The sequence below is a fragment of the Alosa pseudoharengus genome, unplaced genomic scaffold (genome assembly GCF_046254945.1).
Source record: "Alosa pseudoharengus isolate Yale_2024_CS ecotype anadromous, Long Island Sound unplaced genomic scaffold, YU_APseudo_1.1 YU_APseudo_1.1_scf_2, whole genome shotgun sequence".
Lineage (NCBI taxonomy): Eukaryota > Metazoa > Chordata > Actinopteri > Clupeiformes > Clupeidae > Alosa > Alosa pseudoharengus.
This window is the reverse complement of record NW_027468663.1, coordinates 34391086-34412520: the sequence shown is the minus strand read 5'-3', so window position 1 is coordinate 34412520 and position 21435 is coordinate 34391086. Positions and strand designations below refer to the sequence as shown.

At 43.7% G+C, this 21435-nt stretch overlaps 1 protein-coding gene across 4 annotated transcripts; it reads right to left on the bottom strand.

Moving 5' to 3' along the window:
• Positions 1-2485: 2485 nt before the first annotated feature.
• uso1 (USO1 vesicle transport factor) lies at positions 2486-19707 on the bottom strand. Of its 4 annotated transcripts, XM_076294750.1 has the most exons (28): positions 19488-19707; positions 18615-18701; positions 17452-17516; positions 16622-16698; positions 16332-16343; positions 15999-16040; positions 15223-15320; positions 14863-14965; positions 14674-14729; positions 14369-14489; positions 14063-14241; positions 12340-12480; positions 12131-12219; positions 11875-12029; positions 11411-11616; positions 10982-11002; positions 10447-10461; positions 8485-8595; positions 8203-8321; positions 7829-8010; positions 7513-7634; positions 7279-7417; positions 6818-6981; positions 6548-6613; positions 6127-6225; positions 5752-5853; positions 5330-5545; positions 2486-3802 (listed from the first exon to the last, which is right to left on the bottom strand). In XM_076294750.1, exons 1-28 carry the CDS (start codon positions 19551-19553, stop codon positions 3710-3712), a joined length of 2946 nt encoding a protein of 981 aa, XP_076150865.1. In that variant the 5' UTR covers positions 19554-19707; the 3' UTR covers positions 2486-3709. The 4 variants fall into 4 exon arrangements, with proteins under 4 accessions (XP_076150865.1, XP_076150867.1, XP_076150866.1 ...); XM_076294752.1 differs by lacking the exon at positions 10447-10461; XM_076294751.1 differs by lacking the exon at positions 16332-16343.
• Between the last annotated feature and the right edge of the window lie 1728 nt (positions 19708-21435).

Genomic DNA, 21435 nt, shown 5'->3' with positions numbered 1-21435 from the left:
AAAGCCATTGGGTTATTAATTAAAATGAGATGAACAAACAGTAACCAGTACCCGGAGAATATAAAATCACAAAAACAAATCTAGATGAGACTCCTAATATTTACAGTGTTAATACTAATAATATATTTTATTCTATTTATTTTTTTACCATGCGAACCATAGCAAAAACATACATACGAAACATACATACGAAATGTATCCATCCCATCCCATGTATTAAAAAGATTAAATAACAGAGCCACACACTCGAAATCAGGAATATCAATACTATTAAGTCCCATTAATAGTATCACTGTCAGTTTATGAGTAGATTATGTTCAACTTCACACAGGCCAGCATGAAACCAGAATTATTCACTGTGAACATTTCAGCTAGGAACACAGAAAATCAGAGATCTAGTGAAATACTTGATCCAAAACATGCTTTCATCTTCAGCTCTGCCATCAACAAAGCATAAAAACACAGCTAACAGCAATCTGGATGTTCAGTGGGGTGCATGGCCCTCTGGTGGTGATAATGTCTACTGCACTCATGTAAAGATCAGTTCAGCGCACATCTAAAGATCGCATCACAACACAATTTGTATGACGTTTAGGAAATGAAGCATGACGTGGCTATAATTGAGAGAGTCCTTTTGTCATTTGTCATGTCATTTAACATTTCATATTATGTGCCTGTGATAAAATTGGAAGTATAGCTCAGCCAACCGAATAGATTGATGTATGTATACACATGGATGTAGACTGCCGGCTGTCCATCCATTTCTGTCTGTAGAAAACAGCACAAACTTAAACAGGACTCTAGATCATCTGGGAATAAAATATCCAGGTGCACATGTGCGTGGCTTGCAGGGTAGTGTAATGTGAAGTGTTAAGTCTAAAACATAATGAATTGCAGAAATCAGACGGACAGCTGGATAAGTGAAACGTGCATTGTAGTCAAGACAAGATCCAGCAAGTGGACAGAAAAAGAACAGGAACCAATAAGACAGGTGAGTCTTTTTATAGACAGGGGACTCTCCAAACCATTCAAATGAACCACTACACTTGCCCATTTACTCAAACCTGCAAGGAACAAATGCTGGCAGAGATTCAAAATGAGACAAATGACAGCATAAGAGCTACTTCTCAAACTTAGACTTTATGCAAAGAAATTGAATGACACAGCCGTGCATGTAGTTGAAAAACACAGTCCAAGTGCAGAAGATCCAAGATCACCAACTCTAAGAAATTCATTACAGGAACAGTTGAAAATACTCATCAAACAGCATTAATGCATAGTGCTACAAGAGATGATGTCTGTCACTTGTTTGGGCTGGTGGGCAGCTGTTCACACTAAAACTGTGAAATACAAGTTGAATGATATAACTTATGACAGCCCGTGTGACGGGTACATAACAGAACCATTGCCACCCAAGTCAATATTTATCTTCTCAACAACAAAACATATCACTAATAACTGCAATTCTACAATGAAGCCTTGGCTGAAATGTCTATAACAAGTATGGCAAACAATTTCAACTCAAATTCAATGTAACATGTGATCAAGATTTTGTGCATGTGAATTCTCTAGTCTATAACATTTTACTCTGGTGGCTGATTATTTATGAGCTACAATGTAACCAAAAATTTAAACCAAAACATTCAGTCTCCTACAAATGTATGCATTTATTTTAGTGGGTATAATATGAACAATAATTCATTCTCGTACAGAAGCCTATCGCCTGGACCAGACAAATGTTGCAAAAATATTTGTCTTGCATTAGCGGGATCTGAGACGATCACAGCATATCAAAGGGCTGTAGCCGGAGTCCTCTAACCAAACGTAACCAATAAAATAGGTGCTGAGCGGTGGGCACCCGTAAGGAATTCTGTGATGTAGTAAATAAGCATGAAGTAGATGGTTCTGGAAAACCCAGATCCAGCAGGAGAGCAGAAGTGAGGAGAAGTCTTTTGTGGGTTTGAATCTCATCTCATCTTGCCCAGAACTAAGGAATGCCTAAAAGACCACATCACCTCCTCAGTAAGCTACTCCACCTCCTCATCAGTACCCCACCTCCTCATCAGTACCCCACCTCCTCATCAGTACCCCACCTCCTCACTACTCCATATCGTCTGAGAGAGCGACACATGGAGAACGATGCCACTGAGATGACTTACCACTGCATGGGCCATGCAATCAAGCTCACAGACATACACATAACACACACACATAATGCTGACAACAGACTCACATAAACACAGTGGACGACAGACAGACATCCAGACACACAGATACACACACACACACACAAGCACACTCTTTACACAGAGTGGAATCAGTATGGGATGCACTACCTTGAAACCAGATCATTACTTCATCATAGTTCTTATTAGAAAGAGCAGGCAACAGTGCTGGTTCCCAACCTCTGCAGTGGGGCTGCAAGGTGACAGTTCACAAAGGCTTTGGAGTGCACAGGGTTTGGGTCCAATCACAAAGACTACAATTCAACAAAGGAACTTGAATTTGTATTCTACCATCAAAGGCCTTGGGGAAACAGAATTGGAATCATTAAGTTGCTGCAAGTATATTTTTGTAATCCCAATAAATAAACTTCAATTTAGTTGTATACTTCAGCAAGAATTAGAATATACATCAACACAAAGCGGCAATTAATTTAGTTTTCCAGATATTTTAGATCTAACATACTTAATCCTACAAACATAATGCTAAAAGTACATTGCTTAGAGTTTTTATACAACATATAAAGTATTTTCTACAGATAAATACATCTAACGATACATAAATGTGGCATCTTCCAGTATAGTTGAGTGAAGTGTTGTAATCATTTAATATTTTAAAGGACCAGATGTTAAAAATGCAGAATGACTGAGACAGTATTATTCATTCTACCTCATTCAACCATACAAACATTTCAAGGGACGACATGTTGAAAAGGGGGATTTCTCAGAGATCCTCCAAATATGTAATTCTGAGGGAACTACTGCATGTCAAGGCAGAGAAAGAACACAGTATGAACTCACACAACGTAGTAGTATCATGCTTTGAATAGTCCTTCACATTTACAGCATTATGACTATGAAGGAAGAGGCAACACGACCATTTCTGACAAGAACATGGTCTTACTATTTCAACTGAAGATGCATGGCATAACATTCAACTTGCCAGAGAATTTGTAATTACCTCAAGAAAAAAATAATTGAAATCACTAAAATTAGGTTCTCACCCATTCTCACGCAGGCAGACTTTATGTACTACTGTATATAAAACTGTCGTAGGTTTTGGCCCAAAACAGACAGTCGGGCATATTAACTTGGCATATTTATTCCATTTATTAAAGGTTGCTTGTAATGAATGACATGTAATAAATCACCCAGGCACACTCAGTCTCACAAGTAGGTAGCTGGTTACCATTTCTCTCTACTTAACTTTCCAATTCCATTTCCTCAAGGCTGTGTTCGCACTCTAAAAGTATTCCACCATCCCATGTAGAATGCTGTTTTTTTTTCTTTTTTCAGTTCCGCTGGGAAAAGAACGGATCCAACCCTGGAGGAGATCTTAAGAGAGGGGAACATGGTGATGGGTGAAGCCACTGCAGGTCAGTCCTAAGGTCCTGACCCCTCTCTTCTATTGAGTAGAAAGTGGGGGGGCGGTGGTGCCAAAACGCCTTACACAGTTTCTTTACAACAGGTGGTATCTAAGGGTCTGTCTACTCATCATCTTCCTCCTCATCTTCTTCTTCATCATCATCATCGTCCTCTTCAGATTGGTCCTTGGAGTCTAGGTCATCCTCATCGTCAATCTGTGAAGAGACGATCATCAGTGAGTCTCGCAACATGCTACTGCTTGCAGGCCTACATGAACTTCTTTTTTCCATATGACGTATAGATGCCATACACTTTTCAATTATTTTACAATATTCCCTGAAATGCTTTTGTAATAGATACAATCATCAACAATAAAGAAAATGGTTTCCTGTGACATGACTACATTCCAATGCACTGATCAAGTTTGAGATGTTCACTCTCAGGCATTATATACCTTGAATATTGACCAGAGCAAGTCCAGTTCTCTTGACACTATCAACGTACACTGCCTTGCCAAAGAAAAGGTCACACACTCTAATGTTCCGTTGGACCGCCTTTAGCTTTGATTACTGCACGCATTCACTGTGGCATCGTTTCCAAAAGCTTCTGCAATTTCACAACATTTATTTCCGTCCAACGTTGCAATACAAGATCTTGTATTGATGACGGGAGATTCGGACCGCTGCGCAGCACATCCCAAAGATTCTCAATGGGGTTAAGGTCTGGACTCTGTGGTGAAAATGATGTCTCATGCTCTCTGAACCATTCTTTCACAATTTGAGGCCATCCTTCAAAATATTTTTGCTTGCAGTAACAAACAAAAAAAAAAAAAAAAAGGGTCAGCAGGTAGGTCTATATAAATATTTTCTTAAGATTCAAAGTAAAAAAATGATGGAAAATGCATTCCTTATATTGTTGGGTGGCTCACTTCAATTTCAATTTTTAAAAAAACATTTTGATTCGAGGGTCGAACTGTAGCACATCCTCAATGGTTTGAGTTTCCTCCACCAAAACTTTAGTGGTCTCCTTGAGGTCAGTCGACACGGTCACCGTTGGACTTGTGGATGGGAAAAGATCTGGGCACAGTTCTTCCAGAACTTTGTGCTAAGTTAAAGCGGTGTCGAGATGTTTTAATGCATTTTTTAGATGTATTACTATGTGCCCGAACCCGTATGACTTTGGGCGATGACCGCAAACATTTTCTTTACTGCAGCCGCAGCCATCATAACAAACAAGCTCAAACCATTAATAGTGAATGAAACTAGGCGAACTTGGTCAGACTAAAGCATATTTGGGTTGGTCCTAAAACAGGGTCGGAGGGGTTACGGCAAACAAAAATATTCTTAAGGATGGCCTGAGCCCGATGAATCCTAGGCATTGTCATCTTGGAATATGCCCATGCCATCAGTGAAGAAAAAATCCATTGATGGAATAACCTGGTCATTCAGAATATATTTCAGGTAGTCAGCTGACGTTGCTGAACCTAGCACTGCCCCCAGAGGGAGCCTCTTACCTATTTTTGGTGACCTTTTTTTTTTGGCCAGGCAGTGTATTTATGCTTGCTCTTCTACTCCTTTCTGATACAGTAGCTATGCCTGGTTACTGTACTGAGACCTCTGGGCAGGTTTTCCTGCTACCTGATAACCTGACTGGCATTAACTGGTCATTTTAACTGCCCACTGCTCGTCTGACTCGCAGAGCGTAGCCCTGTGATGCAGCTGCACTGCCCGTGATGCTCTCACCGGCTCGCCCAGGTCTTTGAGCTTCTGCTTGAGTGAGTGGATCTTCTGGTCCTGGTCGGCGAGCAGCATGAGCAGGTCGTCCTGCTCCTTCTTGGACTCCTGCACCTCCTGCTGCAGCTTACTCTTCTCCGCCTGCAGGATGGCCACAGTGCTGGTCGCCGAGGCCAGGTCAGACTCCAGGCCGGCCCGGCTCGCACTCAGACTCTTCTTCTCCTCCTGCGAGCACGGAACCATAACAACAGTCAGGAAGCCATCACAGCCAACAGAAAAGGAATCAGGGTTGGCCGTTTTACAATGACCAGTGACCAACAGAAACAGACAGACAAAATGAGACAGAGGGGTTATGAGGTTCTGTGACAGGATGGCCGAGGAAACATGGACAGCTGGCGCCGATGTCACAAGGACCTCTAGGCAAGACGCACCTGCAGTTTCTGTGCCTCTGCACTCTGAGCTGCCAATCGCTTCTCCAGTTCTGCTACTTTGGCCGTGTCAACTCCACCGTCCACACTAGCTGACCCGGACTCCTGTGAGAGATAGAAGCAGCGAAGGTCACTACAGTGACAGCATCAGATCATCCACTAGGGTGATGGTGGTACAACATGCTTCAGTGCAGATTTTCCTATAGCCCAATTTCTTGTACATGTACATGTACTGCCACCATGAATGGAATATCAACTACAGGTATTATATCTGAGGTGTTATGCGAGTGTGTGTGTGTGTGTGTGTGTGTGTGTGTGTGTGTGTACCTGTGTGTACCTGTGTGTGTGTGTGTGTGTGTGTGTGCGCGTTTAACTCACCGCAGTCTCGGATCTCCTCAGCAGTTCCTGTCTCTCTGTCTGGAGCTGTGTGATGTCAGCAGACTGGCTCTGTACTTGGGCCCGCAATACCTCCAGCTCCTGCCACAAACAAAACCACAGCACAACAAAACATAAACACTCACAGACAACATAAGCACTCACAGACACCATAAGCACTCACAGACAACATAAGCACTCACAGACAAAATAAACTTTCACAAACAAATTAAACACTCACTGACAACATAAGCACTCACTGACAACATAAGCACTCACACACAACAAAAGCACTCACACACAACAAAAGCACTCACACACAACATAAGCACTCACACACAACATAAGCACTCACACAGCTGTCAACACTATTGAACTTAGAAATAAAGCCTACTGAAGCAGTGTGAGAGGAGATGAGTTTTACCTTCAGCAGTTCAGAGTTGTCTGAGGCTCCTGCTGCCGCCTCAGCTGGAGAAGCTGCCTCAGATTTCTGTGGAGGAGACAGACAGACAAACGCGGCTACAACTGACTGCAGCACAATCCAACAGTGCAACAAGCCAGCAGCTGGAGTTGCACTGCCACCTAGTGTCTATACTAGGAAATGACTGGCACAGGTGGGTTTTAATAGTTATGCTATTTATAAAAGTTCCACATATTCAAGACAGTGCGTGCGCACGCGCACACACACTCTCACCAGGCTGTCTATGAGTGTGCCCTTGTCTGCGAGCTGTGTTTGCAGCTGTGCGTGTTGTCTGCGCAGCTCCTCCAGCTCCTCCCGGAGTTGACTCAGCTCCTCTGACTGCAGGCCGTTGACATGAGCGCCCTCCCCCTGTGAGGCCGACTGATCACCTGTCTTACCTGCGCGCACACACACACACCAGGGAGCACAGAAATAAAATTAATGATACAAAGTATTAAAACACTGAATACTACTACTGCACATCTGTACATTAATGTTTACAGTTGCAGTGTGCGTGTGTGTGAGCATGTGTCTGTGTATGCGTGTGTTTGTGTAGGCTAGTTGCTTTGCTTGTGTACGAGTGCTTAATTTACCCATGCATACCTGAGAGCTTACTAACTCTGAGTGAGTGAGTGAGTGAGTGAGTGAGTGAGTGAGTGTGTCAGTGAATGTGTGTATGTGATTGTGTTTGCTACCTAGTTTGAGCTTGAGGATGTTGTACTGGTCTTTGTGCTGCTGGATCTGGGCCAGCTGCTGTGTGAGGGTGCTCTGCATCTGCTCGCTCTGGCCCGTCATGGAGGCTACCTGCGCCTTCAGCTCGTTGATCTGAGCGTCCTGTACACACACACACAAAGCCTTGTTTGATACACATCCACAAGGCATCTATGAGTAGCCAAGCAATCACGGAGACCACAAATCTACTATCTTACCTGTTCTCGGATCAGCTCCTTATACTGAGTCACTATGCTGTCATGCTGCTCCAGCGTCTTTTTTACCTCCTCCTCTTTCTTCTCATCCTCACTGGACTTATGGACAGCTTTAGTTATCACACCTTCACATTAAAAAAACACACACACACACACACACACACACACACACACACACAGACACACACAGACACAGAGACACAGACACACCCTTTTTGAATCACAAAATTCAATGCCACACGGTGTCATTTACTGCAGTGCACCATCCCCATGACATAACATGGAGGGAGTTGGTGCTGTCTAAAGGCAAGCCACTGACCCTCCAGTTCCTTGACCAGTTTGGTGAACTCGTGGTCGAAGAGCATGTGCTCGGGCGTGGAGAAGACCGGCTGCGGCTTCTGGCCGGCGCGGGAGTAGAGCTCGTGCTTAGTGATGAAGCCCAGCTTCTCCACAAAGTTCTCCTTCCCAATGCGCTTCTCAATCAGCTGCTTTAGCTTATCTCTGAGAGAGGTTCCATTGGGAGAGAGAGAGAGAGAGAGAGAGACAGAGAGAGAGAGAGAGAGAGAGAGAAAGAGAGCGAGAAAAAGAAACTCAGGAATACAGACATAATGACGGATGATGGTTTAACTGTGGCCTGTGAGGGCTGGTGGTCAGTGAGCCCAGTGGTGGTGGGGGGGGGGGGGGGAGGCGTACTTGGTAGAGTTCTCCAGTGTGTTGTCGTTGTAGTAGATGCAGATGCCCAGCAGGAGGGCACACAGGCCCTGCACCAGCCGCTCGTCCTCTCCCAGGTTCTCCGAGATCTGCGCCGTCAGCTGACACGGCACAAGGTCAAGGACACAACAGTTTCGACTCCCACTGCCTCGACCCCTTTCCCTACCGACTCCCTCCCTCCGCCATTTCAATTTCCTGCTACCACACTGCCTGCTGCTTCCTCCCCACTCTCCTCCTGCCTGCTAAGCCTGCTGTTTAGGATACAAAGGGCACGTTCTCCTGGTTGTGCAGGAAGTGGTAGACGGCAATGGGACAGTTACTGATCCAGGTGCAGAGCAGCATCAGGAGGCCAACGCGGGTCTGCACCTTACTGCCCTGTGGAGACAACACACACACACACACACACAGTCGTGAGAAGGAATACATGGACGCCCTAAGAATAAGAACAAATGAGGGCACATTCAAAATGAGAGGTAGGCAAGCCAGACCAGGAGAGACACGGTGCATGCAGTTCTTACCTTGATTACTACCTGAGCTCTAAATGCCCCACTAATATTTATATAGATCTCTAGTGTGTGTGTGTATGTGATAACAGCAGATGCACCCTAGGCTAGTCTGCCCACCTCTTCATTGAGTGGTTCCTCACAGGACAAGCTGGCCACTGTTCTAGAACGCATAACATTCAGTCCTACATCAGAGGTCACCTTGTCCTGATAGAACATTCATCTATCTGGAACAGTGAGTGAGTTTAGATTAAATGAAACATCTCGACCCATGAGTCATTGTCTCCAGCCTGGAACTAATCCCCAACACAGATCACAACACTAATAAAATAACCTAATGAGTGTGTCTCACAGTCAGCTGACTGATGGGTCTCGTTTGATTTAATCGAACTACAAAATATGTTAGCTGAACAGACAGGACCGGAAGATTAAGAACTCAGAGAAACTTTCAAAACAGAACATCCGTGTACATATTCTGGAACCTTCTGAAAATTTCTAAGCCAAGTCACAACGCTCCTGGGTGGACTCGACATGGACAGAAAATAAAAAAAATGGCATTTTAAAAGCGTGGGAAAACAAATGAACTGAAATATAATAGCATCACACCACTATTATCTTAAAGGACGCAGCATCAGATAAGAAAACAAACAAAAGAGAACACAAAAAAACACAACCTATTAGTGATTAATAAGGTTACTTAAAAACAACAGCTGGGTCACAAGAGAAATCAATTGTACACACAGTTAGAAGAAGCATGCACTTCTCTATAGCCTGGACGGCAATCTGCTTCAGCATGGACAGAGCTCAGCTGACCTCAAGGTCTAGAATGAGCCATCACTGAAGCAAATGGCTCTTCTGACAACGCTTAGGCTAGGGGTTGATTTAAGATGCCACTTCAAATAATATGAAGGCAAACAGATCGTTGTGTTCTTCCAGATCATTTAATCTGAATGTTTATAATTTTTACAGGATTTATAAATTATAATTATATGATGGAATAATCTCTACACCTGATTGGCATGTATGGGCAAAGCTATTGCTGCATGCCCTTCAAAGTAGACTTCAAAGAGAAATAATGAAAGCGTTACCAAAAGCACTTCAAAACGGATCACTACATATTTATTTGAAATTAAAATGAAATTCAAAAAGGCACTTTGACATCCTTGCTTCATGAAAGAAATAAGAGAGTAGACCCCTTCACAGTGGGGGAAAACAAGAGCTACACGTGTAAAACTAAAAAACAAAACAAAATCAAAAGAATAATTGCTACTAAAATATATTAAAGTAATTGAAGGCATTTGTTTGCTTGACAAAAGTCAATGACTGCAAAAAATGCACAGCAAAGTGATCTGTACGCGTTTGGTGTTTCTGTGGTGATTTCACAAACACAGCCACAGTTCTTTTTTGGTATTAAGGCCTCCAGTTAAACATTGTAAGGGGCACGCCCAACTTCAACAAGGTTTGCCTTCAAGTAGGCAGGTTTGTTTTGTAGGGAAATGAAAGGGGAGATGAGTCAAGCTCAGGGCCTTTTGGGGGGAATCCTGTGGCAGGCATGTGCTGTGCTGTGCTGTGCAATGCAGTCCTTACTGCTGCTGCAGATGCAGGTGCTCAAATAAAGACAGAAAGAAAGGGGCATCATTCCAAAATGGAGACATGGTGCTGCACGGACATGATTGATCAGTCAGAGACACAGTAGGAGTATTAGAGCAATTGAAGTCTTCACCTTTTCAGATTTGGTCTCCAGGGGTGACGTAATGCAAAAACAGAAATGCATTGAGAGGGGGAAGGGGGTGAGAAACAAGAGGAATCACAACAGTTAGCTGTGGAGGTCCTTGAGTAGGAAGATGAACATGTTACAGGTGATTGTTTTTCCTGTGCTCTGATCACATTGCCACCTAGGCGCCTGGGTGTGAATGCCAGTGACATTGTGAGACCGCTCTAAGCAGAGAAGCGCAAAGGGATGGACACACTGGCATCATCTAGATCCTCCAGAGAGCAACCCCACCCCTCCCCAGAACAAACAAACAAACAAAAAAAAACAAAGTACCACTGCAAAGGGTCAAAGTTCAAAGCCAGGGCTAACAGGGAGATTGGGGTGTTGGGTCAGTAAGGAACAACAAATCGGGTGAAAACAGACAAACAAGAGGAACCAAAGGGAACACAACAGGAAGCCAGAACCCCCAAAACAGAGAGGAGAGAGGCACCCTGCTAGAGGCCAAGCCAAACCATCACGATGTGCTGCTCACACACATACTCACCCGCCGGTCGATTTTATCCCCCTGCAAAACCACAATGCAACACTATTGACATTCACTGACAAACACAACCAGGCACTCTCAAGCCAGGGGCGAACATCAATCTGCACATTAAAACAAATAGTTCATGAACATTTATACTGCAGGCACCAGTGTTCGACTACGTCCTTGTTTTTACTGTCAATAAACTGCACTTCATAATTCTGCACTTTCTAATGTATAAATCAACACAATTAACTGTCATAAGTCCTACCAAGGTACAATACCTGATTACAGGTAACAATGCAACTTCCTGTAAAGATGCCAGGGACAAAACACCATGTTCATAGCTCTACAGTTCTTACTGAGCCCTACCCCTGACCTGGCTACAATGCCTGCCTCCTGACCTGACCCAAGCCCAAGCTGGGCAGGCCGGGGCGGAGTGGGGGCTACCTGGGAGAGGATGTTGGTGCACTGCTGCAGGAGGGAGACGGGGGGCTTGCCCAGGCTGGTGGCCAGCTGCACCCGCAGCAGCTGCTCCTTCTGGGTCGGGTTGTCCTGGAGCGCGTGGGCCAGAGCCACCGCCGCACACCAGTTGGACAGAGAGTCTGCCGAGAACAGGCCTCCACACAGCAGCTGACCTGCCGAGATGGAGTTAGCTGGGGAGGGGGGCAGGGAGAGAGAGAGAGAGAGAGTGCACACATGATGAGGCATTCATAGAAAAGACATTCAGGAACAGAGAGATATGAAAAGATATGGTAGAAAAGAAAAAGACCAAGGAAGATAAAACAGGGGAGAGTATGGTAATGCCTAACAAAAATTGCAGCCTAAGGGAAAATATCCAAAATATTTCAGACTTCATCAATGTTATGTTCCATTTTGTCCAACACAAGTGAAGGGCAGGTGCAGATGCTTACCATCTATGGTGGAAGGCAGCAGTGTGGCCACGATCTCCCCCTGGCCCTTCTGGTTTTTATAGAGGAAGCACTGGAAGCAGTAGAGCACAGCACAGCGCAGCACGAACGGCTGCCTCTCGTTCACCATGGACATCAGCAGCACCACGATGGCCGGCCTGCGGAACGAGCGCAAACACTGTTGAAGACTTTGCATGAAATAAGGCGGATGTGTTTCAGGGAGCCTTTGGAGTTGAGCAGGAGTCGGTAGGAAACTGACCTGGGGGGGTTGGATGGAGCGTTGACTGATGCAAAATAGTCCTGGTTAACCTGGGAACCTCGAATAACCTCTGACACTGTGTTTATAGTCTGAAGGGTAGACAGTAAAACCATGTCAAGGGAATCATCTTTTCCAATAAATGACCATAGTTGAGGCGGCTAATGCTGATTGGGTAATGGGGGTGTGCGAGGCGCTGCAGTGAGTCTGACCTCTGTGAGGATGTCTGCGGGGACACCGGTGGCCATGAGGATGGTGCAGAGCTGTTGCAGGAGGCCGCACTGGAACATGGCCTTCTGACAGCTGGCCGTGGCCCCAGGAGAGTTCACTGGGGACACCAGCACCCGCACCAGCTACCAAGACAGGGGGAGACAGAGGGACGGGAAGACATGCAAACAGGACAATAACTTTCCAAAGCTCTGACAAAAAACTAAATCTTTTTCAAATAGTTGACACTGAGTAAGTTTACATTGTGGTATAAAATTATCACTATGGTTTGTAGACACCATGATGAGAGGACAAGTTTGAAACGGTAAAGCATGTATTTATATAACCTCAAACATAATCAAGTAATACACTGAAGTTATTCCTAACTAACATACTTTTATAACATTTTAAATAACAAGTTTAACTAATACTTTTAAAATACTGAAGCTATTCTACCAGAATTCACCCTATGTGCGCTCTGTATACCTATGTCTCTCTTTGTCGCTTTGTATCTCACTGTGGATGGGCGAAGCCTGTTTGGAAAAAAAGCATGCTTGGCCTTGCAGCTGCAGAGGGCTCTACTCAAAATAGCTAGTAAGAGAGAAATTGAGTGTAACCCATGAACGATGTGTGACCTGTGTTCACTGTATAAACCCCTGAACTTTGTGTAAACCCCTGAACTTGTGTTACGGTGAAAAGTTTGTACCCTTGGCAGCAATAGTGCTGACTTGCAAAGATAAAACCAAACAACGATCCTTTCATAACGCCACCTGTGGGTTCGAAGTTGGCAAATGTTGTGTCAGCATCTAAAGAGGGGTATAAATGTTGGTGTTCAACAATTGTTCGGGAGTGCGATCGTACGATCCACTCAGGCTTTGCGCTATGTAGTCATTAAAAGGATTTTTCACGGAACTCTGCTAGACTTTTGCGCCTTCTTTTTGGGATAAGTTTTTGACTTCAGCACTTATAATGGTGTATTTTTGGTACGTTGTAGACAAGATATTTGGACTTAAATTCTGGCCTGAGTCTGAATATCTGATACGACAACATGGACATTAATATTCCGATATTAACCGGGTTAAGACAATATTCATAATAAGACAGTGCCATGTAAACAGCATATTCTGACTGCCTTAACCAGAATAAGATCGTATTCAGAATAAGCATAACTGAAGTAAGGTATGTGGAGTATTCCAATCTTATTCGCAATATGAGGTATGTTCTAGCCTTGTGTTTTGTCTTCTGTTGCGACCTTCTGGCGGCAAAGTTTCAAAGTTATTTATGAGCGGAGCTATGTGGAGCTTCAGAAAAGATGTCGGGAATGAGAAGGTAGGCTGCACTTTTTGGGCAAGGAAGAAACACATAAGACAGCGTTGTGGCAACATAAGTGGCAGTATAGCTTAAGTAGTGATAAGGTTACTATGGAAACATTCACAGAAGGAACTTTAGAACTTTGTCGTTACTCTTATAAAGTCGTTATTAATCAGAATATGCTGCATGACACGTAAACAGGAATATGATAATATGATTCATTAACTCATGTAAAATCCATATTCGCAATATTTTCTTATTTTGAATAAGGTCAGTACTCAGAATATGAATGTAAACACTCATTGTCTCTTTACTCTTGTCTCTAATTACTATTCCCTACCTTTTTATACTACAGTCAAACCACAGTGGACCAATACGATCATGCTCTTTTAGGTCTACAAAAAACTACTTTCTCACCTGTAGCATGTAATGAAGGTTGGTGACCTTCTGAGCCGACCAGCCAGCATTGTCGTCTCCCACCTCAAACCACGGCTTCATCCGCTGGACGTAGGAGCCTTCCTTGAAAAAGTTCTGGTTGGAGCTGTTGTTCTTGAGTAGGTTCAACAGCAGCAACAGACAGTCCTCCACAACAATACCTGTACACAGAATACCCGGGAGATCGTGTGAGAGCTTGAACCTGCCATCAACTATGGAAAAAAAGAAATCTAGCACACAAAAGAATCCATTTAAATGTGCATTCAACAATGCATCTGCATTCCATACCTCCATCACTGGTGCCCTCCTCTGTAATGATGTCTAGGAGTCGCTCAAAAGCATTTTCAAAAGCTACAATCTTCTGAATGGCTGCATTGCTTTTCGTGAGTTGCTGTAATAACAGCAGACCCTGGGAGACAGAAAGCTCATTTAGACGACCAAACATAACTCATAAGACTGAAAAGAATCAAGTCCATAATTTATATAGGTAATGTCGTCTACACCATCTAAATGTCCTGTAAACAAACATCTACAGTCTAAATCTACCAATGACAAACATTGCAATCACTTCCAAAATGACAGGAATTACTTACATCATTACGAATGACTTCTCTGGAGTCGGCTAACAAGTCCATTAGTCTGGACACTCCTGCAGAGAACCCAAAAAGTCCCAGGTGACCAGATGCCAGACACCAGAGTAACACTTCCCTCACAAAAGGGTCTTCTATGGAAGAAACATTTACCCCGAGCCAGTCGGAGAACAGCAGTGTCTGCACGCTTACCCATGGGGCTCACAAGGATGATCCCCTGAACCTGAGCACACTGGTTCTTCAACAAGGCTGTAAGGAGCTTCACACCAGGCCATCTCACGTGGAAGTCAAATTCCTAACACACACACACACACACACACACACACACACACACACACACACACACACACACACACACACACACACACACACACACACACACACACACACACACACACACACACACACACACACACACACACACACACACACACGTGGCTGTAGCTCTCTATTCTGGTAAGTTTGGATGTGACAATGTGCTGGCGCTTGTGTGTGTGTGTGTGTGTGTGTGTGTGTGTGTGTGTGTGTGTGTGTGTGTGTGTGCCATCTCACCTCCAGGAGTGTGAGGAGCAGTGTGATGTTCTCGGGGTCCTGGATGAACCGCTCTGTGAACTGTGCTCCTACATCATCCTCCTGCTTCTGCATCTCCTCTGAGAGCCAGATTGGGAGGGGGGGGGGGGGGGGGGGGGGGGGGGGCGGACTGTGAAACCTTTTCGCTTGCAATGCTATGTCACGTGTTTTATTCAGATGAGAATTATTCAGAGAAAAGAGAAGAGAGGGAACAAAGGAGGTCTAGGGAACAAAGGGAACAGCTAAGGTCTGGGGGAAGAAGGGGCTGGGGTGGGGGGTGGGGGGTAACAAGGGCGGTCTAGGAGAGGATGAGTGGAGAGCAGTGGCATAGTAGTAAAAGGAGAAAAGCTGCATGTTCACAGCTGTCCTGTGATTCATGCTTGTGAGTGATTGAATGTAAAGAACCTCTAAAAGCACACAAAAAGCTTAGAACCAGGGACTAGACTAGAGCGGGGATTAAGACACTGCAACACACACAGATCCTCATAAAGGTCCTCATACAAGTAGGACATTAGTGACTGGCTGATTGGGATGATAGTTAATCACACAGTAAGTGTAGTGAGCGTATTGCATGAAAGATTTGTAAGAAGACCGAAAAAGATGAGTGAATAGAATTTACACCACCTATTCCCCTCACACAGACACAAAGAAAAGAAGTCAACACCCCACTGTTTTAACACACTTATTTCAGTATTATAGTTAATAGACCAACACTGGGGAAGGATAGTGAGGATTCTACAGCCGACTACCATACTGACCAGGAATATTCCTAGTCTTCCCTGAAACAGGGGGTACAGCATCTGCAAAGGGTGAGGTAGACAGTGAATCCCACCTCAATCATTTAGGAAGATCTCTCCATACATCCACCTATTCTCCTTCCTACATTCACAGCATCTACATTTCCATATGATCAGCACATCATCAAACAGTCTAGATGCACAGTCGGACCGAAAAAACAGGTAAACTCTCATTCAACAAAATGGCGCACAATGAATCGGATTCATTGGCAGCACCCAGGCCAGAGCCAGACAACATTAGCGGAGACAGGCCACCTGCAGGTTTAGAAAGTGTCATGCACATAAGTAATTTACCTTCTGATTCATCTGCAGGGTTAAACATAGAAGAAAAGAAAGGGGAAGATTCAAAACATGATCTTTGCTGAAACAGCACATCATCAAAATCATGAAAGACTGGCTGAGAGGACAGCGAGTCAAATTAGGTTTACAAAAACGTGGTAATTCACCAACATCAAATCACAATGAGTAGGCCATTTGGTGCCATAAATTGGTAAATTAACTGAATTAATTATTCATGCAGGGCAAGAAAATTCACCATCACAGATGTGAGTTAAAAAAAATGAAACAATGCCACACAAAACTACCTTGCTCTTCTTCCTCGTCACTGCAGATGATGTTGTATATAGTGTCCAGAGCATACCCAAGGATTTCAGAGTCCGCCCTGAAGAAACAGGCAACACTCTACTTAGTGAAATACAATTCCACCGTAGCGGACATCTGTCTGCTTTATAAGTAAGGGATAATGGACGACACAATGCGCAGCGAAGTGGTCATTATATCTCGAAGGTGCATTATTTTTCTGATAACCAGACGGTGTGGAGTCCATTATCCTGCTTATACCACTGTTGCGTTGTGTTGTGTTGTGTTGTGTTAATTTGCTGCTATAATTCCTACCATTTGATCGCTAAAACTGTCTTGTTTGTAGAACTACTTCTATCCGCCACATATCAACTCATTTCTCAACTTGCAGGACAAAGTGCCGTTGCTAGTTCTAGATGGATAGTTGCTATGGCCAAAGGCCAGTCATTAGTTCCATCTCTCTCATTGTCAAGCGGGCATATCTCAGGATTGTTACTTAGCCTACTGCAGTGCAACTGAGCTAAAAGCCACCTTAGTCAAATGCTACAACATCGGTCAGATTGCTAATTCGTAGCTCTGTTGCAATGTGACCGTTCATTTTAACTTCTCAAGGAGTTTGGTGAATTGATATACGGCCAAAAAAGCAGCCAAAAAACTTCATAGGTGTGCAATTATCAGAAATATTTGACGTAATAATAATTGACATTCTAAACACTGCATCACAATAGGAAATTCAGCCAAGCAGTGGTATGACATTGTATACCAACTAGAGGATGTGGACAAAAGATATTATCTTCAAGGATTCCACAGACAGAACAATTCACATGTACTATACCTGTCAGTTTGAAGAATACGAATCAGGTGGTCCATAGCCTGTGAGCCCACCTCCATGCGGTATTTCTACAAGCAAAAACAGCCATTTTAGTTAATACATGCACCAACTAGCCTGGTTTCACTAAACTCAATGCTTCGTTTCACTTTGTGAAGAGTCTGGATACTCACACTGGGAAATGTTTACAACCCTAGCAGCGTAATAGAAACGTAATAATCGTAATAAAACTTTGAAATCATTGGTCCAGCCTAACCATTGATCTATCTCATTGATCAGGTATTCCTAGCGTTATTTCCAACTTTGCCTAAGCTACAAACTAACTAATAATAAACCCATCGGCAGTCAGGAAACTATGTTTTTACCTTTGCTGTATAAATGTACACATTCTTTGTGCAATTTTTTTATGTTTGCACTTTGCAGGCGTTGCTACTACCTTTTACCAATGTAAACGCATTGAGAGGAGCCAGACTAGTACTTCAGTGAAAAGAAAATTAGCAGAGGCACTAGGTGGGCGGGGCCAGGCTACCCAACAACAGCAGGAGAGGAAATGTCATTCATATAGAGAAATTAGAAAACATTAGATAGGGAGGAGCTCTCTATCTGACACCCAACCATGTAATGTGCTGACCGTTAGGAGCTGGTGGGAGCCAGAGGTCTGTGGACAGCTTTGCTCAGCAGAATACTCCGAGCCCACTGGGGAGCACCCAGCATCCAGATCAGCTGAGCCACTGAGTGGGATTACCTCCACTCTCTCCCCTGGCTACCCTCAGAACTAGACATTCATGTCCGATCAACACATTACTCATGGCTGGGGAGGCAGGCTGCTCATTGAAACAGTAGCACCACCAGCTCAGTGGCGACAGGGGAGGCAAAAACAGGCAATTGCCTGCCTGGGTTCTCGAGCTGGAAGGGGGGACCCCAAAGGACATATTACATTGATGTACAGCAATGAAAGAGGCCAAACAAGCCCTTTTGGGGACCCTATACCATTAACTTGCTTAGCCCTATTCCAAAACTACATATTTGAATACTGGATACTTATTCATAACAACCTCTGGATGCTGATGTGCCCTAATGATAGGCCTTCATGCCACTGAGAGAAACTGGGTTTGGTTTTCGTCTGGCTTCTGATAATGTCACACTTGAGATTCATCTTTGCCGCATACCTTGGACAGAGATTTAAGGGCCCGGACAGCATCTCTACGGTCCTCCAATAGTGTTGAGGAGGCAACACGATCACAAAGCTTCTGGATCTGTGGAATAATAACAGATTACAAATTAAATGTCTTTGTGCAGCATCTTGCATACATATACTGGGATTCAGAATTTAGACTATTTCCAACACAAATCTGTCACTGTCACTCCATCCCTCTCAGCCATGCCAAGAATGTGAATACTGTCAGCTGTCCTAATGCACAGGCTCGTTACAAAAAAGCTGTTTAACTAACTTTACAACAAGAAGCATTTGTTTGACTGCCTTTATACCAGAAACCCCGACTTCGAGATGACAGAAAAATGCTTGAATATGTCAAACAATAAATTCACGATTAGCCATATCCATTTGACAGCTCATCAGTTCGCTAACACACTGCGCTAGCAAGATATCGCTGTTTGGCTATCAGACATGTAAAACAAGGCAGGCAAAAGTTAACCGTTATTTACGTACGATGGTGAACAACTCATGACGCTGGTAAATAATGTTATCTGAATGTTTGCAAGCGATCAGGGACTTATTTGTAACAGCTAGGACTTCTGTCCAGTTTGGCTTTGCACGATGCCGGTTAGCTCTGGTTTTCAAGCTAGCACAGAATAAATTCAACCCTGCCCCTCAACACCTCACTGTCACTCTGATGATTACAGCTGCCACCCACCTCACAGGGAGCATTGACACCCCAGTGCAAAACCAGGGTTCTGAAGAGAATATGATCCAGCTACAACAATTTATCTTGCTGTTGACAGTTAATTTAAATACTGGGCTACTAGTAAACTTAATGGCTGACTACCTGAAATTGTGAAAAGCTAGCTTACTGCGAACTCACCGTCTCAACACCAGAATGTTGTGGCCCCGCTGGCTGCCCGCCTATTACTCCTCTGAAAAAATTCATCCTCTTTGATGTCCTCTTGATCAAGAGTTAAACGTGTTTCTCTTAGTTAATGTACTTATTTCGTGTTTTCTGGTGTTTACGGGCCTTCAGTGATAAAAAAAAACAAGTACCTCAGTGTTGATCTGAGATAGTACATAGGCTACTATGTCGACCCCGGAACTTAGCATTCTGTAATGCGCAAGCGCGGAGACGTGGCGCTACGTGGCTCAGCAGACCAGGGGAGCTAAATATTTAAAGAGAACGTGTGTTAAATTAGACCCTTATGGCTTGTGCGCTATTTTAAGAGATTCTGCATTAAAATTAAATAAATTTGTGGTTTCATGTGGTACATTCCATAGTTTTGCTTTAAGTTTATGCTTCCTTTGTAAGCAAGCACACCAGATAGGGTTAACTGTTTGTTGTCACATAAGCAAATGTGTAATCTGGTCAAGGTCAACGGTTGATCAGAAGTGATTTTGCAGTAGGTAGGCCTACTTGCCATACTGTAGGCCTACTACACACCGCCACCGACTTGAGCTTCCAAAGATTCAGAAGGTCATTCATTTTCAATGGAAGCCGGCTTCTCTCAGCTAGTCTGGCTTTCACCAGACCAAGCACAATCTTTTAAGATTGAACATTGGTCTGGGGAGTCCGCTATGTATTTTCTATGTAAGAGGCGTGATCAACGGACATAGTTCAAATGACTCTGTACGCAATTGGATAGTCATTCACCAATCTGACCAACAAACTGGGTGACGTTTGCAGAGCGACGTGAAAAGTCAGTAGGGGTTATTAGCCAATAGCGTGCCAGGTGGATAAGCCAGCTTGTGATTGGTCCCAGCAAAATTGTAACGGAACCAGCAGAAAAAGATGCACAGGTTTCCAGGCTGAGATGCAGGGTGAAAAAGAAATCGCCGTCAGATCAGTCTGGGTTCACTCAGCCTATTTCTCAGATGCAAGAAGCGCGTGGAGGAAAAAGTACGAAAATATTGTACTCAAGTAAAAAAGTACCAATACTTTGATGAAATATTACTCAAGTACAAGTTAAAATACCGATCTGAAAATGCACTCAAGTAAAAGTAAAAAGTAGTTCATTTAAAATGTACTTTAAGTAAAAGTTACTTAGTTACTTTTTTTTGGGGGGGGGGAGCTAAGGCAGCCATGTTCATGCTCCCAGTGTGTAGCGCTGTAGCTGCAGCAACTCGAGCTAGGTAAAACTGATTGTTTCAGTTTTGTTCATACCGACAGTACTCGGTGACGTTGAGAAATGTCAAAAATGTGAAAAATCGCTTAAAGGAGTTCTCCTTTAAGTTTGAGCAGTAGTTGATTTTTAAAGTTAGTTGCACTCATCCTTGGTCACTTTGCAGTGAACAGTAATCCAGCACAATTGAAAAGCCCCTCACAGGCAGCTGAGGCAGGCAGGCCAATGTTGAGTTGCAGAGAGTTTTTTTATATTTGGAAACGAGCAGAAGGTTCAGCAGATTAAAGGGCGTCGAACTCGGGGGGAAAGTGGGAAGTATAGGGCCCCAATGGAGGAGAGGGCCCTTGAAAAAAACATTTTCACCAGGCATTAGTAATAACTCAGGTAATCCACACATAAAAAATCCAAACAACTCCATAAGTAGAGTCATGTGTAATGAAGTGGAATAACACAGGGGAAAAGTATTGAACACGCTAAGAAAAAGCACTAAGGCAAGGAAAGGGAAGGAACGAGCTAGAATCTGTAATTAAAGTCATTAGAGAGTAGTTATCCTTTCTATCTGTGCAAATTAACATAAGTTTGGTTAGTAGCCTACATATTGATGGGCTATAAAAAGGTTTTTCATTACCAAGGTGTCACACAAGAAATATTTCATGCTGGATAAAAGCAAAAAGCTCTCCCAAGACCTTTGCAACCTTATTG

Coding starts and splice junctions, on each gene's coding strand:
- uso1 (XM_076294750.1), bottom strand. CDS start 19,553: ATGAATTTTTTCAGAGGAGTAATAGGCGGGCAGCCAGCGGGGCCACAA. Junction 16,699..17,451: donor CGTATTCTTCAAACTGACAG/GTATAGTACATG, acceptor CTGTTTCTTCAG/GGCGGACTCTGAAATCCTTG. Junction 3,803..5,329: donor TCAAAGACCTGGGCGAGCCG/GTGAGAGCATCA, acceptor GTCTCTTCACAG/ATTGACGATGAGGATGACCT.